Source organism: Hylobates moloch, unplaced genomic scaffold (assembly GCF_009828535.3).
Source record: "Hylobates moloch isolate HMO894 unplaced genomic scaffold, HMol_V3 SCAFFOLD_11, whole genome shotgun sequence".
NCBI classification, from domain to species: domain Eukaryota; kingdom Metazoa; phylum Chordata; class Mammalia; order Primates; family Hylobatidae; genus Hylobates; species Hylobates moloch.
In genome coordinates, this window is record NW_026652286.1 from 65,310,655 (window position 1) to 65,328,514 (window position 17,860).

The 17,860-nt window shown below is 40.5% G+C and overlaps 1 protein-coding gene across 3 annotated transcripts in view; it reads left to right on the forward strand.

Annotated features, from left to right (window-relative positions):
• The window catches only part of FAT3 (FAT atypical cadherin 3), a 679,936-nt gene that overhangs the window by 540,731 nt on the left and 121,345 nt on the right, over positions 1-17,860 (forward strand). For all 3 annotated transcript variants that reach the window (XM_032167143.2, XM_032761586.2, XM_058446444.1), the window contains exons 6-7: positions 1,009-1,219; positions 10,180-10,319. In XM_032167143.2, coding sequence (XP_032023034.1) covers positions 1,009-1,219; positions 10,180-10,319 — 351 coding nt within the window. The remainder of the gene's footprint in view (positions 1-1,008; positions 1,220-10,179; positions 10,320-17,860) is intronic.

The following is a 17,860-nucleotide window of genomic DNA, read 5'->3' on the forward strand; positions in this document are numbered from 1 at the left end:
ATGTATCCTCAAGTTTTCTCACCTCACAGGGAGTTTCTAGGGCAAAGCAATCATCCATGAACACATAGCATGAGGGTGCTATGCATTGTCACTGTTTCGAAAGGCTATAGCTATCAGTTATGTTCCTATAAATGTTATTTTTTAAACGTAATGCTTGAAAGTGCTCTTAAAAATTTATTTTTGTTTTTGTTTTACTTTCGCTTTTGCTTCTTGGAGCTTTTGACCCTCCCATTTGAGTCCAGGGTTCACCTGGACTCTTCACCCTGCCCAGCTGGGCAGGGAGACTTGCTTCCTCAGCCCTTATATCAGCTAATTATGACCACAGAGGAGAGTCATTAGCCCTGTCCTCCCTTCCACACTGCCTTCAGGGACTGTGCTATCAAGAGAGTTCTCTGTTACCTTTTTGCAGGTGGCAAAACTGAAGGGCCTCAAGGCAGCTAGCTCCAGGCTGCTCCCTTTCCCAGCCCACTCTGTCTTGCTCCTGGGATCCTGTGCTGCTATCAATCACATAGAGCAGAAGTGAGGAGCTGCAAAACACAACCACATACCGCAAAACACAACCACACACACACACACTTCTGCACATATGATTCACACATATATAAGGTTTCACAATGCACTTTCTTCCCTTTCACATATCACTACCAGAGGCAAGGCTTAGGATCATGCTATCAGGAATCAAATTAGCTATTTCTATTCATGTAACTATTATTCAGGCCCACAAATCACCACAAACTGTAAGTGCAGCATTTGTCTTTCAAGGTCTCCATATCTGTAAAGTTGACTGCGGTCCAGAGAGCCTCTGGCAAACATGGTGCGAGGTCTACACATGACTGGGTTGTTCCCCTCCATTCCTAAGTCTTTACTCCCCAGACCTCTGCTCCTTTCTTCCCCTTGCTGACACTGTGTTGAAGATGGACTCTTGGCCCAGCAACATGAGTGACAGATCCAAACTCTACAACAATCAGAGTTCTGAGACATCTTTCTTTTCTCTCCCTGTGTGAGTAGATAAAGGCAGTGGACAATGGGCGCCCACAGAAATCCTCCACGGCCCGCCTCCATATTGAATGGATTAAGAAACCACCCCCTTCGCCTATACCATTGACCTTCGATGAGCCATTTTATAACTTCACAGTCATGGAAAGTGATAGAGTGACTGAAATTGTAGGGGTGGTGTCTGTGCAGCCAGCTAACACCCCTCTGTGGTTTGACATAGTTGGTAAGTTCGAGTCTTACAGAGCAGTATCGTTCAATGTAATAATTGACTGAAGCAACTAGAGAAAAAAAAAAAGAAAGAAAGCAAAAAACTAACAATTAGTGCCAAGATTAAAAGATGTATAGTGCTGGAATGCAAAAGAGCCAGTAAAATGAATAATCGATCTGTGCTTTCGTTCCAACTCTGTAGCTAAGCTGAACCGAAAGTGCTCTCTGGCTGGATTTTCCATAGTACGTTATTTACTGCAATCTTAATGTCTTTCTGTGTGTCATTTAAATTCTATTGTCACACTTGGCTAATCTCATTTCTAAATGTATTGATGGTACTAGACTTGCTGTCCTTCATTTCTCTCTTTTTCTTCACCTTTTTTCTGCATTCTGTTCTTTTTTTTTTCTGCTCCCGACTGCCCTGCTTCAAGGTGGCAAGCATGCTCGAGAGATGTTCTATATTCTACAGACAGCTTGTGGGCAGAACTGTTCAACAGAAGGTACCCTTAGTGCAAACACATTTGCTAAAATACAGCTATCCAATCTGCCTTTTACGGTTTTTTTTTTTTTAAAGCAAATTGAATTACATCTTTCATAACTGCCTGTGACAGGCTGAAGTGCAGCCCACAGATTTCATATATGCCTCTAACAGCTATTGCATTATTCGTATCCAATGACTTCTTTGTTTGAGGTTTGATGGGGTTTGGTTTTTGGGGGGGGGGGGGTTATTTTGACTTTTATTTCTTTGCTTTTGAGGTATGTGGGCTTTTTGTTGTTTTGTTTTTATCTTTTTGTAGGTTGGTTTATTTAACTGGGCCTTTTCCAATGGAAAAAGAAATTAAAATGTATTCCAGCCCCTCTGTTTTGCAGCAGTAGTACCATTCATGCACCAAAAGCCCCATCAGGAGACTCCCCTGGCTGTCGTCCACAAGAGGAAGGGCAGGAAATGGAACCTAGATATATAGTCAGTCAGCCTCCCCTGCAAGCCGAATAGAGGAAGCAGATGGCAGCATGCAGGATAGACCCTGGGAGCCAACCTTTAAATTCCTTGAAAGAAAGCAAGCAAGCACGCCAGGCTGCAAAAGGAAAGGGCAAAACAGCCCTATGGCCCTTGACAAACCAGCAGGGAGAGGTGCTGGAGAGGAAATGAGTGCCGAGGACCAGGAAACAAAACAGGCTGTTGCTAAACAGAGGGGATAGTGTGTGTCGCCCAATCCGACGCTGGTTTGAGCTAAAGCTGACTTCCCACGCTTCTCTGTGGGAGGCAGGGAATCCAGGAGAGAGTTGGTCTGGGGGAATCATTTCCTTCCCCATTGCACTGCCTGGATAGGATGGGCAGGAACCTGCCTCTCCCCCCAGGAATGGCTGTACTTGGGAAAAGCATTTAGAATGTTCCACAGCGGTTTTAACAAGGCACAGAAAAAGAATGCCCCATGGCCCGCAGTCAAACCTCTATAGAGAGTCCTCTGAACTTCCAAACAGCAAAGAGCTGTTTTCTACGTGTTTCATTTGATGATATGATGGTGGAACATTTTTGTTTTACTTACTTGGTATTAATCATGCCATCCTATACATGGCCATCCTCACAGCAAGCTTTCACTTCTTTCTTCATTGCTACTCAGCATATTTGAAATGAAACTTCTTCTGATCCATGAAAGGGGTCTCCACTTCTTTATCTTCTCAGTAATTTTCAGCTCATTAAGATATTATCTGATGCAGTTTCTTCTTTCTTGGCACCACAAAGTGTTGCATGTAGTCATGGTCTGGTTTTCTGTACATTCACCTTTAATGATTTCTTCACTTCTACCCCCAGAGTCACAGAAGCTGCAATTCAGTTCTAACACGTGCCCTTAGTGCCAGGTCTCCAGAGACATGTGCAATAGTGATTTCTAGCCGGGCGCAGTGGCTCATGCCTGTAATCTCAACACTTTGGGAGGCTGAGGTGGGTGGATCACTTGAGGTCAGAAGTTCGAGACCAGCCTGTCCAACATGGCGATACCCCGTCTCTACTAAAAATACAAAAATTAGATGGCAGGCGCCTGTAATCCCAGCTACTAGGGAGGCTGAGGCAGGAGAATCGCTTGAACCCGGGAGGTGGAGGTTGCAGTGAGCCAAGATTACATTACTGTACTCCAGCAGCCTGGGCAACAGAGCAAGACTCTGCCTCAAAAAAAAAAAAAAAAAAAAAAGTCTAAAGGAGATTGCAGCAGAAACCGAATAGGCAACAGAATGTCTAGTGTGCTGTCCTGAGATTAGATGAGTTGCCCTTTCTCATCAGCCACTGATTTTTCTCCTCCTCCTTGAACACTCCAGTTTCCAAGCACCTCTACAGCCTGAAAGTGTCACATCTCTCCCTGGCATGATCCGTGCACTCAACCTGCTGACCCGTAGTACATCCCACCTACCACCCATGTGGCCTGGGATGCCCTCACTTATACTCTGCTTTTGAAATCCTACTGGCATGTCTTTCTGTAATGGTCAGTCTCACCAGCTGCCTGACCCTAGTTATCCAGGTCAGGCTTGCAACTCTTCCATCATTCCTGCATGTGTGTGTGTGACCGTCTGTAGGTAAGCATGCCTAGCAGTACTGCATGTAACCTGATTTGCAAGTTTCTCATGTCAGCATGATGAGTGTTGCTGTGTGTTTTCATTTGTGCTTATCCTGTCTCCACTCTTAACCCCTGTGGTTAAGGTCCATGTGTCCTCATTCCTGCCTCCTGCCAAAACCTCTGTTGCTACCAACCCAGGATGAGTGGAATAAACTATGGTGAGTGATGGAGATACCCCAGGCAGCCACTATGCTAACCTTACTGATGCCTCATGGAACCTACTCAGAGTCATTGTGACCTTCCACTGTGCTATCGGCCACAGCAACCCACACACTATGCACCTTTGACAAAATAGAAACATCACTGGTCCAAGAAGAGAGAGGCAGTTTACAGATGAGAGCTCTCCCTGGAAGGAGTCCCTTTAAGCTACCTTAAATATAGAACCAGGATCCATCATCAAGAACATGGCATCAGTTTTCATGTTTCTTCGTTGGTGTATTTCTAAATGCTACACTTTTCCTAGAGACTGCCTTCAGTTTCAGTGCACTTATAGGTCTCTGAATGAGGACCTACAGGGTTGTCCCTCTGGTCTGGATGCTTCCATCACAGAGATTTCACTGTAAATCAGGTAACATCTAGCCAAGCTTCTTTTCCAAATTGAACTTACTGGGCCAGATGCCCAAACAGAACATGATTTTATTTCCATCCCCACATCCAGCCAACAACATCTTGAAACACCAAATCTTTATTTCAGCACAGAAGTAAAATCCTTTTCCCAGGTGCTGGTTGCTTCAGTATCGATATGGTCCGCGTTCCACCAAATCCTCCTTTTGAAAATCTTTCTAATCCATCACAGTCATTTTTTCTCAATCTGCTGACAACATCTTTCCCCTTCTCTAAATACCTATTGTTTCCTTTATAATATTCAGATGTTTTCTTCTTGCTCTCAAGATTTCTTGCTTATTTATCTTCGGCCATGGAAACTCTCAACTCTCTGTTCCCTTCCTCCTTACCTAAGCATCTTTTTTGGCCAAGCTAACACACAGAGGAAAGAGGGAACAATGCGCCTCAATGCTTAAGAAACATAGCAGTGAATGCCTGGAATAGGCACTAGGTATGTAATATCAGCATGGATCTGAAATGAGGTCTCAGGTATAAGTATGGGCCTTGCCTGAGTAAATACTCTATGACTCTTCCAAGGGAGTGAGGATTTGGCTCCATTATAGACCTCGTGCTTGCAGACACCTAAAGAGACACTGAGTTAAAGAGAAGACATCATCTTGGCCTGACACTTACAGCTTACTAATGCTATAACTAATAAATTCTCATTAAGTGAGCAGAAATAGTGTTTCAGCATGCTTTTCCCCTGAGAGTAAAGTTGCCCCATTTCTGCATTTCCAAATCTACCCAATTCTTGCTTAACTGCATTTCTTTGCCTCCCACCATGATATGAATTCACAAAAGCTGGGTAGCGAGCAAGATTTTGTTTCCAAGCCTGGACCCTTGCATCGAGGATCTGTCACATACTTTCTTGTGCCTCCAAGGAGACCACTGCTTACAATGTTATGCAGTGAGACTTTTCAGCTTCCAGAAACAGAAGCCCTACTTGTAACTGAGTTAAGAAAGCTGTAATTAAAAGGAAACATAATAAAGTTCAGCTGTTCTGTGTTTAAACAGCCCAACGCACAGCATGTTCCTTCTCTGTGTTAAATGGGAAAGAAAGTGAAGGGAACACAAATAACCCATAATCCTTTGTGGCTTTATCACATATCTTCACACTTCTCAGGGGACTATGATTTCAACTCCACAGCTCCTTGATTTACAGACTCTCTAATGTGCATGCAATCTGGTTCACAGTTCAGTCCCTGCATCTTTATTCTGTTGGCAAATATTTGAATAGAGAAGGCCACCTTTATTACACACCTCAGACAGTTCCTCTTTACCTGCAGATGGATGGGTTGGTGCTGTCATCCATTTTTTAGCTTTTCACCTGACTTAAGCTAGTAAAATAGTTTTCTTTGTAAATAGTAAGCACCTAAAATATCTTTCTTTATCTCGCCTACTGTAAGGCTGCTCTTTGAAAATGATTCTCTGTTGGTGAGTGATAGCACGTAGTTCCAACTCCAGTTGAAATGTCTTTCTGTGTTGCAGGAAGGCTGCTTTGACCCTTCATTTGTCATAGGTTCCTTCAAACTTTGGGCTCCAGGCTGCTGCTGTGTCATAAGCTTTTGCCTGTCTTTCTTGAACCTTGTCCCCGGTGGAGCCATCGCTTATTTAGAGATGAATGAAGTAGGCCCGTGAAGTCTCTGGTAGGACTAGCAGCGGCCTTGTTCTTCAACTAGAACTTGGACACCTCTGGGTCTTCCCTAATCAGGTGGCTGTATTTCTCTAACAAAAGACTCTTACCCAGTGATATAGAGAGAAACCATATTCATATGTCATTTCTATTACAGCTGCTCCTGCATCAGGGTGGCCCTTGCTCCAAGTCATTCAACTGACATCAAACACTTCATTTCCCCTATTCTGCCCCTTTTCCCTAATTTGATCCCAAATAACCCTCTCATTTTTCCATAGCAACAGTCTGGTCCATAGGAGCACATCTGAAAAAACTTCAGGAAAATAAGAAGAAGCCTAGAAACACTTCATATACTATTAATAGTTTTAAGAAAATGAATTTTAAACTCGATTCTAAAAGAGATTTTCTTTCCAGCCACTTTTTCCTGACCTCCACCTGGTGTCCCCTGTCTTCCAAGTAAATATCCTTTTCAGCCAGGTACTGTGCTTGCTTTCATTTCAAGGCAGAAAATTAGGGGAAAACGGTAATTGGTGTTTAGCATTTTCAAGATCAAATCGTAACTGGTGTTTAGCATTTTTTCTTAAGTTCAGTGTACATGCTGAACCTGAATCAACAGCTTGTGCACAACTCCCTGAATTCATTGAGATTCGGCAGCTCCGTATTCTGGAAGCTGCTCACATAACACCTTCCCCTTGGTGACAACTAGATGTGGGTTGATATTTTTACAATTATATGTGGAGTGGGAAAGAATCATATGCTAGGGGAGGGACCTGGAAGCTCTCTAAAGGGGAAGCTGTGTGATTCTCACCATTGGGTGTCTTTATGGAGGGACAGAGGTGCTTCGTACCCTTCTTTAAAGAAAAACTAGACTGAATCATGGCCCAGTGCTCCAATGCCCACCATATTTAAGCAATAGCTGCTGGCTCAAAATATTTCCATTTATGTCCCATCTTTAAAGCCTTTTGGGACATTCCTACTTGGGATGTTTAACTTTAGAATCCAATAGAAATCCATTGTGCCTCATCTGCTCTTTGTTTACTCTATTACACCTGTCTTGACCGAAAATGGTCAAAGAGACACGTCCCTGATGTGAATTATCTGTTATGTGGGCTGTTCACAACCTCGCTTTTAACCATCTCTGCCGCACACCCCTGCAGCAACGCTCAGGCTGTGGCTTTTCTAATTTCCCACTTTGTTGAAACTCAGACCAGCTCTGCGGTGTCCTCCCTCCTCCCCACCTTTTGTTGAGCCTAACGCTGCTGCACCGAACACACTCTGGCTTTGCATGTTCTGTTACTGGCTCTGAGGAAGCACACCTTGTTTAAGCGGAATACTGCTAGTGAAAATGGACTCCTTGCATTTGATATTCTCACCCTGGACGATTTGGACCTGGTTTCCTATGAAAATGAAATCACTTTCAGGCTAAAAAGGAGCCTGAAAAATGAGACCTGGGGGAGAGATGTGGAGTCATTTATGAAATGGGATGCTTAAGTGGTAGGTTATTAAATTGTGTGAGGGTTGATGGTAAACTGCTGGTCTAGATTCTGTGTCCCTTGTCAGAAATTCATTTTAAAACTCATGGAAGATTTTGTTTTACATTAAATCTTAGTTTAACTAGGAGGAAATGTCCTGGAAATGAGTGTCTGAGGCTGCTAGCTATATTGGTAAACTAAGAGACATTGTTTGTAGGCTCTCTTTCAAGTGCTCGTGGCTCTGCTCTTGGTCTATCTCCTCTGTCCCTTTAGAGGTTTCTGTTCTAAAGAATTTGAGGGAGATATACACATACACATACACATACACATACACACACAAATACATATATGAACACACACAGGAAGAGAGAGAACTGTAAAAAAAAAAAAAAACCCATAAAATTAGCCAAAAATGTTATTTGATATAAAAAACGACTAAGAAAAAGCACACACTCTATATGCCATATGTAAATGTTATACCACTAAACACGTGAGATGATTATGTATTTTTGTACAGGGCCCTGGGGAAAATGTGAGTCAAATTCAGTGAGAGAGAGCAAGTTGGACTGCCCCATTTAAACAGTAACTCAAACTGGAATCTACGCTTGCTGGTTCTCTAAATTTTATTTGTAATCATCTTTAAACTGGAACAAACTAAAGTTTTATAATTTGCATAATCTTTATTTTGACTTGACTAACACATTTTCACATTTTAAAATAATCAACATTAGAGGATGACTCCTTCTCCCACCTCCAAATAATATCATGGCCCAAAGATTTAAGAAAGTTAACATTTTGGTAAAGAAAACATTCTAAATGGGATTTAAAATGGGATTTAATATCCACTAGAAACAACCTGAGAAGTTACATTCTCATCTTTCCTTCCATACAGGACTTATGAGGCAATTTTATGTCCTTTCTTTGAAAGTTTCCATGGCAAATTTTTTCTCAGAATGTACCGCTTAATAGCAAATGATCATGTTTTTTTTTCTTTTGCTCATGAAGATGGTTTTTCAAGACACTCAAATCAGCCTTCCATTTTATTTCATGTTGTTATCAACATGAAACATTCCCTTTGAATAAGAAATGGTGACCTAAGGCTTGCTTCCCTTTTCAGCCTAGACTCCGCCCTCTCTCCTTATCCTATCTTCAAACAATTTTTTTGGAGTTAATATTTAGTGTTCCTCATCAGATCAATTAAAGATATTAATTGGAAGACGAGTCTCTTTTTAGATGAAATTTTTAAAAAAGTATATAATCTCCAAGCAATTCTCTGATACTCTCATATCTCTATAACTTTAATTAAATGTCAAGGGCAATTATATTCTCTCTTGCAACTAAATAATCTTAAGTGTATATGACAGCTGCAAGCAGTAAGTATTTGAAATATATATATGGCCAGGTTTTTTTAAGTAAACCGTATTATTTATTCCATGTCATTGTACATCATATTCTAGTAATTCAGGTAAAATTCTCATTCCCTTAGCTGAATATTCATAATTGTTATATAAAAGTAATATATTGTTCATCGATCAGCAAAATGAAATGCAAAGAATGTGGAACGTAAAAATAAACCAAAGTTAGTTTTCTAAAATATGAAATTCAATAAGTACATTGCCCTATATGCTGTAGTTAAATAAAATTACTGTCTGAGAACAAAATCAACACCATGAAATTTCAGGCCAAAATAAATAGAGCTTGTGAACATACACTCATGCTTAATTAAAATTGTTCCAGCATACATACCATTATTTTTCTCCCCCTCAAAAAAATCTTTCATTTTGGGAAGATCATAAACCACACTTTGGTTCCCAGAGGTGGAAACATCAGCAGTGATTTCAACAATGGCAGTGTTGTCTTAAGCAAATCACTCACAGACTGTGAGTTATATATGGCCAGGGAGTTGAGGGGAAAGTAAAGTTTTCTAAACTTTCATGTAAATTGTTTTGTAATTTGGTGTTATATAAGCTGATGTTTTCTTCTACTTCTTTCCCAATTTTATTTTGTGACTCTCCCTAGGCTTTCTGCCTTTTTAGGAGAAAATTAATTTACACTACCAAGATGGCAAAATAAGTATTTCTATAAATATCCCAGCTTGCAGATATAGAATTTTTAATATGAAAATTCCTTTGCTTTTTTTTACTGTTTAGAATTCATAATTTTATTTCTGACATTTAATTAAGGGAATCTGAATTCTAGCAGCCAAATGTTTACCATCAATCCTGGAAGAGATTTTAAATGTCTACTCATTCTATTAATAATAATTGGACTATTTATTTACTTGGAATTTAATCTACTTTGGAAAAAACAAAAAGATCTACAAATTTCTAACGCAGAAGCCACAAGAGGTTGAAGGGCCTTTAGGTTTCTAAATATTTAGTGGAGTCAGTTTATGCTTCACTACTCTAACATTACTGCTGAGGTTTTTCTTTGCACTACATTCCTTTTTCGTGACATTTGTTATGCATTGTAGAGGCTGTGTTTTGAACTATGAATCAAGTTAGAAATAAAGAAGTCCCATTTAAGATGTACAAAATTGAGCCATAGGGATGCCTGTCAAAAAAAATTTCTGTATAAGAGCTCCCGTTAAAGATACATGATATAATACATGTAATAAGTTATCAGATTTGCTAATTTCATGTTTCTGTGAAATCATCAGGGGGGAATTTTGACAGCGCTTTTGATGCAGAGAAGGGTGTTGGGACAATTGTCATCGCAAAACCTTTGGACGCAGAGCAGAGGTCCATCTATAATATGAGTGTGGAAGTCACCGATGGGACAAACGTTGCTGTTACTCAGGTGAGATGTTAAATTACTGAATAGCAGGAATGCTGAAAGAGCTGCCAAAGTCAGGGGTGCAAGCAATGAAAAAAATGTAATGGGAGTAGTAAATTATGTCCATGGTCTTCTAGTGTTTAAAAAAATCATTTTCAAGAACAAGTGAGAAAAGGGATTCTATACATGATATCATAGGACTTAGCTGCCGCTTTCAAGAAGTTGTAATTGATCATGCATGGAAAAGTGATGCATGTTTGTTTCCTGATCATCTACTGTAGATTTATCTGTTTGACAATAAGGTCAACTTTCCTTGAATTTACAAAGAGGAGGACATCTATATTGCTTGAGTTAACACACCATGTTATTCTTTACCTCCTCATTTTTTTTAGTCACAGAAAGTTATAGCTAAAGAATACCTAAGAGTCCAAATTCATTTATAGACTTAGATAAGCTAAGTGATGTATCCAAGGTCACACAGCCTTAGTAAAGAAAAAGTACTGGGATCTAGGTGTCCTGACTCTCTTCTGCCATTCTAGCCTCTTTATCCTTGCTGTCTGTATAGTAGAATCCCCTGGTTGTGGGGAGAGGTTAAAAACACCCGTGGTTGGACCCCAGCCACAGAAATCCTATGTGATTCTGACATGCAGCCAGAGTCGAGGACCACTCCTTATACTTTGCAAACTGAGCACATGTGAAAGGGCATTGAAAGCAGGAGGAAAAGAAAATATTTGGGCTTCTCATGTGGCTCAGTACATCTTTCTGAGACTAGTACAATGTTAGATAACAATATGAGGCAGACTTGTACTAAATATGAGAAGATTTTTTTGTCTTATTTTTTAGCACCAGACACCTAGGCCAGTTATGGCAGAGAGCTGGCACATATGCATATGCTGTAACCCCTCTCTTAGTCCCTGCTGCGCTCTGAGGTTCCCCTAACCCCAGAAGGCATCACTAATTCATCAAGGCCCATTTTTCTGCTGAGCCCAGATGTGTCCTTAGAATCTTTCTGAACACAATGCTTCAGGTGGTGAAAATGAAATTTTTGCCAACCCTGAAGCAAGCAAGTCTTGATTCATCTTAAATATGATGTAAGCATTTGCAACTATGTTGTTTTAAAAAGGAGAGAGGATGAATATTTCATGTGTTTGCCTAGCCAGCTGCCTCTTAGTTTGAGACTATTTGAAAAATATAATGCAACTCTTTCCTTTGAATCTGTTTATAATCATAGAATGGTAGAATTTGAAGAAAACAATAGGGTTCACTTTAGTACAACTCCTTTACTTTTCATTTGAATAAACTGAAACCTTAGAAAGGGGAAGTGACTTGCATATAATATGGCAGCCAATGTGAGACAATTTCTGATCCTCCAACCTGTGTCCTTTCCCAGTAACTAGGATGATCATATGACTCTGTTTGTCTTAAAGAGTCCCATTTATGTCTGTGGCATTGGCATAATTATTCTCCTTCCCTTAACTGACTATTCATAATTGTTATATAAAAGTAATATATTGTTCATTGATCAGCAAAATGAAATGCAAAGAATGTGGAATGTAAAAATAAACCAAAATTAGTTTTCTAAAATATGAAATTCAATAAATACAGCCACAGAAATCCTATGTGATTCTGACATGCAGCCAGGGTCGAGGACCCCATTAACTCTCAAAATTACCCCATTTGGGACAATAAATTATATGGTCACCCTGTCGAAAACCATACTGTTTCAGGGTATTTTCAAGGCTAACATATAGACACATGGAAAGAACCCATGGCTGAGGCGTTACGAAAACCACACAGTCCAAAAGCGTGCCCCCAAAGACTAATACAAAACAACCCACCTGCTGTATTGCTGTCTTAAGTGTTAATTCATTTTAAATGTGAATTTAAGTTTTAAAAATTAGCCTTGTCTTAGCATATTCAACCTTGCCTTTTTAGTGCCACTTAAAAACATAAGACATATTTGAGTAAAATACAAATAAAGCATGAAACCATATTTATTTCCAGACTTTTCTCCAGAGTTTCATACCAGTTGAATTAAATGGTATTCCGTGTGCCCAGAATACCATTATGGATATTTTAAAAATTGAATATTTTTAGAACAAGTGAATGAATAGTAGATACATATTCAGCAGAGTCTATGCAGCAGATATGCTGGATCTCCAAAGCACAAAACTGATTCATGTTAACAACAACAAAAATTATCAGTGATACTTTTACTTTAGAATTGTATTAGAACTAGATGAGAAATCATTTAACAGCATTTGTTCCACAAATATCTTTAGAGTTCATACCATGGGCTAGGAGCAGTTCTAGATGCTAAGTACTAAGGTCATAGTGATTCAGAGTTTTAAATCCAGGCGACTGACACGTACTCATTTTTTTCAAGTTAATATGGAAACATGTATTACAAGACTTTGAATGTACACACTCTTTGAGTCCTGTTTTTGTTTATTTTATTTGTGACTAGTATACAGTTAGGCTTATCTCCAGGGCTGTTTAGAAGGAGTTAGAGAATTAGGTGAACTTTGAGGCAACTTTTGGTAGGGCCAAGATAAGGAAGTTAATAAAGGGTGCCAAGAGATTTTCCTGTCAAAAGCATTCAAGTCACTCTGTGTCTCCAGAGTCATGACCTTTTTATGAAGTGGGAACTAAGAGTTTCCAAAGTACATACTTACATGTCATTGGTATTGCCATCAGGAAGTCATTACTCTGTCTACTGAGCTATCTTAGGGCCTGACCACCTCACCAGCCCCTGCCAATCCAGGCCTCTGTCACATTTACCACGGCTTTCCCAGCAGTGGTGGTGGGAGTGCTTCTCTGAATTAGTCAGCACCCTCCGTGTCAAGAACACTTTTACAAAAGGACATTTTGGGGAATAAAAGGCATTCTGGATTTCTTTTAGAAACCATGAAAGCATGTTCCCGTACATGACCCCGGGCAACTTAATGATTCTACCATCAAACAGATAACCTTCACCATATAACTAAATAAATGTCCTGTAGCCCCAAAACACCTGTTCAGTTTTCCTTTGGGAACTTTTCTCTGCTTTGTTCATTTGGAATCATAAAACATGATATGACATGGGCTTCAAGTCATCTATAAACAACATGTTGAACTTGGCTTCACAAATGTCAAATAAATCAGATCCTCAGTGATTCTGTATCTACATGAAAACACTTACCTCACCTTCAGTTTTGTCCTATTCTCCCAACTCTCTCAGGATTCATGTACCTCAGAGCTACAATATCTAATGACAAAATCCTTTTCTTTCCTGAGATTCCTTAGTGTGAGCACAAAACATAAGAAGGTCCTGTGAGTTTCAAGTTGTAAAGATTCCAATGAACTAAATGCAAGAATAAAGCATCCCAACACTGACAAAAACCTCCTAGCAAGATGGACAAGGGCCTCTGGATAAACTAGTTCTTTATTTTGTAGGGGATATTATTATACTTTTTATAATATAATGTTAGTATTTGGCAACATGGGCTTTGTGGCTGGTAATTTTGCATCCCAATCTCAACTCTGTCACGAAATAGATGAGTCACCTCAAGCCAGCCACCTAACTTCTCCGCACCCTAGTCTTCTTGTTTGGGGCTGCCAATACCTACAACCTGGGAGTTGCTATGAGGATTACATGAGTTTATGAATGCAGCATTATCAGCATGAGGTCTAAATGTAATAAGAATTCAGTTAATACTAGCTACTGCTGCTATTATTATTATTCCTATCACCTGTTAGCTTCTCTGAGGCAAACGTGGGCTTTGCCTCACATGTTGCTGTGAGAAATAAGTCTATGTTGGATCTTTTACTTCATCAGAGCCCTGTCTCTGATGAAGTGGAAGATCCAGTGGCTGCATCCCCATCCTTTAGTGAGGACTGTTCTGGATACTTTCTGACTTGTCCTGGGGTGGAAAGTGCAAGACAGTGCCTTAAGGCACTCTCAGTGCACATGAGGTAGAATTTGTTAAGGGCTATGTAGCCACACCAGGCCAAAGGTATCTTAGTGGGCTTTTCCCAGTTCCTCATGTGCCATCCCAGGATGGCAGCCTTTGGTGGCTCTTTGATAGTCTTCTCTTTGCCTAAAACCAACCGGCATATTTTAGTGCTTGCCATGTCCCCAGAATTATCCCAAGTTTTAAAACCTTACCCATTCTCTACACTACTAATGTTGTGGAATGATAGCAGATAGTGCATGAACTGGCACCAGATTTAGCATTTCCCTGGACCAAAGAATGACTAATGTTCACTGGAGTGATTTTAAACCAGTACCCTGATGCCTTCTTATCCAGACCCCTGCCCCACTTCAAATCCTGCTGTCTCTAACAAACCCGTGCAAATCAGGACCTAATTGTACAAACAACTTAAACCTCCCAAAACAGTTTGAGTTCCTAAGAGGTGCTTGAAGCCCATGAACTTGTTAATAAATTTTGGCATGTGTATATGTTTTTCTATAGAGAAAGTCCATAATTTTCATCAGGTGTTCAAATGGGTATGTGATCTAAAAATGGTTAAGATAAACGAACTCCTTAACACTTTTTTTTCAGCCAGTAACTCTACTTAAAAATTTCAACATGCAGCCCCTGACACTCCCTGGGAAACATATGCACACACCTGGGGGGATCATTGTCCTCTGAAGGCTCCCCAGCTCTGTCACTGGGCTGCCTGTTATCCATGGTGTTTCAAAGCACTATTGTTCTGGGTTAAGAAAGACTGTCCACCAAAGCCTTGGACAGCAAACAGGACATTAACTCTCTTTGAGAAATTTTTTTTTTAAAAAAATAGGAAGATTCTGTGGGAGAAAGGGGTACTACCAGTCTTAAACATTACAAAAGTGTTCCTCATGTTAATGTCTTAGAAGTTCAGAGATGAGTGAGGATGTCTGAAGGGTGTCTGGCACAGGGGGATGAAAAGGTTGAGGGAATCAGTACTGTATCTGGTTGGAAAAGAGTTGAGGAATCACAAGGAGCATTGGCTGTTATGAGCAAGGGAGGAATAGAGAGTATCCAGGTGGAAACAGAGGCCCATAAGGAGCAGGAATAATGAAATGCCTGGGAGGATGGGGTTATCATCCATCCAAACATAAAGTAGCAGTACAAAGCCATTTCAAGAGGAATTCTACCCATAGTGCCCAGACTGTGGTCTTTACATACCATTTACCATGGAAAGGAGTCAGGATTCCTCATAGAAATGGATAATTTCAGGTTTGGGGCATCTTTTCCTGCCAGAAAAGCCTACTGGAATCATGGTAAAGCATGACAAGAGGAAACTTAAATGGATTTCCACCGATCAAAGATGGGATAATATGAACATCAAAAAGAATAATGGGATAATGACTATAACAGACAGAAACACATGAAATAGATTAAAAAACCCAAGTATTTACATATATTTATCCTCAAAAATAAAATCATTTGACTCTTACAGTTACTCAGTGAAGCAGGTGCTATTTGTGGTAGGCAACAGAGCACTCCTTCACTTCCCCGAGAAGATGTTCATGTTCTAATCTTTGGATTTGTGAATATGTTATGGTACATGGCAAATGGGACTTTGCAGATGTGATTAGGGTATAAATCGTAGGATACAGAGAGGATCCTGGAGTATCCCGGTAGGCCCAGTTGAATCATTTGAGCCCTTTAGCAGAAGAAGAGAGGCAGCAAAAGGGGAAGTAAGAGATTCAAAATGTGAGAAGGACCTGAGATATCATTTCTAATGTGAATATGAAAGCAGCAACATGACAAGGAATTAACGCAGCCTTAAGGAGCTGAGAGAGACTCCCAGCTGACAGCCAGCAGGGAAACCAGGGGCCTCCGTTCTACAACCACAAAGAACTATATTCGGTCAACAACCTGAATGAGCTTGGGGCAGTCATCCCCAGAGCTTCCAGAAAGGAACACATCCATGCCAGCCCTTGATTTCGGCCTTGAGTCCTCACCTACACAACAACTATGAGATAATCAGTGTTTTAAGCTTCTAAGTTTATGGTAACTTTTTTTTTTTTTTTTTAGGGCAGGGTCTCACTCTGTCACCCTGGCTGGAGTGCAGTGGCACAATCACGGCCCACGGTAGCCTGGACTTCCTGGGCTCAAACAATCCTCCCACCTCAAGCCTCCCAAGTAGCTGACACTATAGGCATGCACCACCACACTCAGATAATTTTTGTATTTTTTGTAGAGGTGGGTTTTTGCCATGTTGCCCAAGCTGGTCTTGAACTCTTGGGCTTTAGTGACCTGCCTGCCTCGGCCTCCCAAAGTGCTAGGATTATAGATAGGCATGAGGCACTGCACCCAGCCTATAGTAACTTTTTATGGTACAAATAGAAAAATAACCTGCTACTGTCATGCAGTGCTACTGTCATGCAGATAAGGAAAGTGCTACTGTCATGCAGATAAGGAAAGTGCTACTGTCATGCAGATAAGGAAAGTGAGGCAAACAAGGTTAAATAACTAGAGTAGATCAGGGTTTATATCCATTTTCCAGATCCTGCTCTCTTAACCACTACACAATGCTGTCTCTTTAAAGCAAGATAAAATTTTGATATCTGTTCTAATGCACGAAAAGAAACTCACCTGGCCCTACTAGTTATGAAGGAGACACTCTTAAGATGGCGGTTTGGGGAACATGATGCCACCTGTGGCTATCAGAATGTCTTATAGTCAGCCATTCAAAGAAGAGAGCAAAATACTTCAACCTTCTTATAGCTCTCACTTCAACCCACTGGCTTTTGGGCCCCAGAGACACACATTACCAAGGATGAGAAATTATGAATTTTAGCAACTTTCCCCATACATCTGCCAAACCAATCTGAGTTACTGCATCATCACAGCAAGTTTAAATGAAACTAGAACATGGCTCTTTCAAAGAGTTAATGGATGAAAATACATAGTAATATATAATACCTGGTATTTATATAATAATTATTTAAGTAATAAGCCTCTTTTTTTTTTTTTGAGACAGAGTCTCACTCTGTCACCCAGGCTGGAGTGCAGTGGCACAATCTCATCTCACTGCAACCTCCACCTCCCAGGTTCAAGCAATTCTCCTGCCCTCCTGCCTCAGGCTCTGGAGTAGCTGGGACTATAGGTGCATGCCACCACACCCGGCTAAGTTTTGTATTTTTAGTAGAGATGGGATTATCCCCCATGTTGGCCAGGCTGGTCTCCAACTCCTGACCTCAAGTGATCCACCTGCCTTGGCCTCCCACCGAGCCACCGTGCCCGGCCATAAGGCTCATTCTTAAGCTTATTTTCCCTATAACTCTGGGATACTTAAATCAGGTGTTATCACTACACTCATTTCCAGTGAAAATAGAGGCACAGACTGCTCAGGTGGCCTGCGTAGGTATACATAGGTAAAGAGATATAAACCTGCTTCTCAAAATCATATACGAGTCCAGGAACATTTCCTACACATTTATATATATATATATGAAATACACAATTTAACTCATTATTGAAATCATCTGGTATAATGAAAGGAGCACCAACTCAGAATTAGGCAACCCAGGTTCAAGTCAGCACTTAACCAATTGCTGTCTGTGTTACTACAGAAGGCAGTTCAGTCACTCT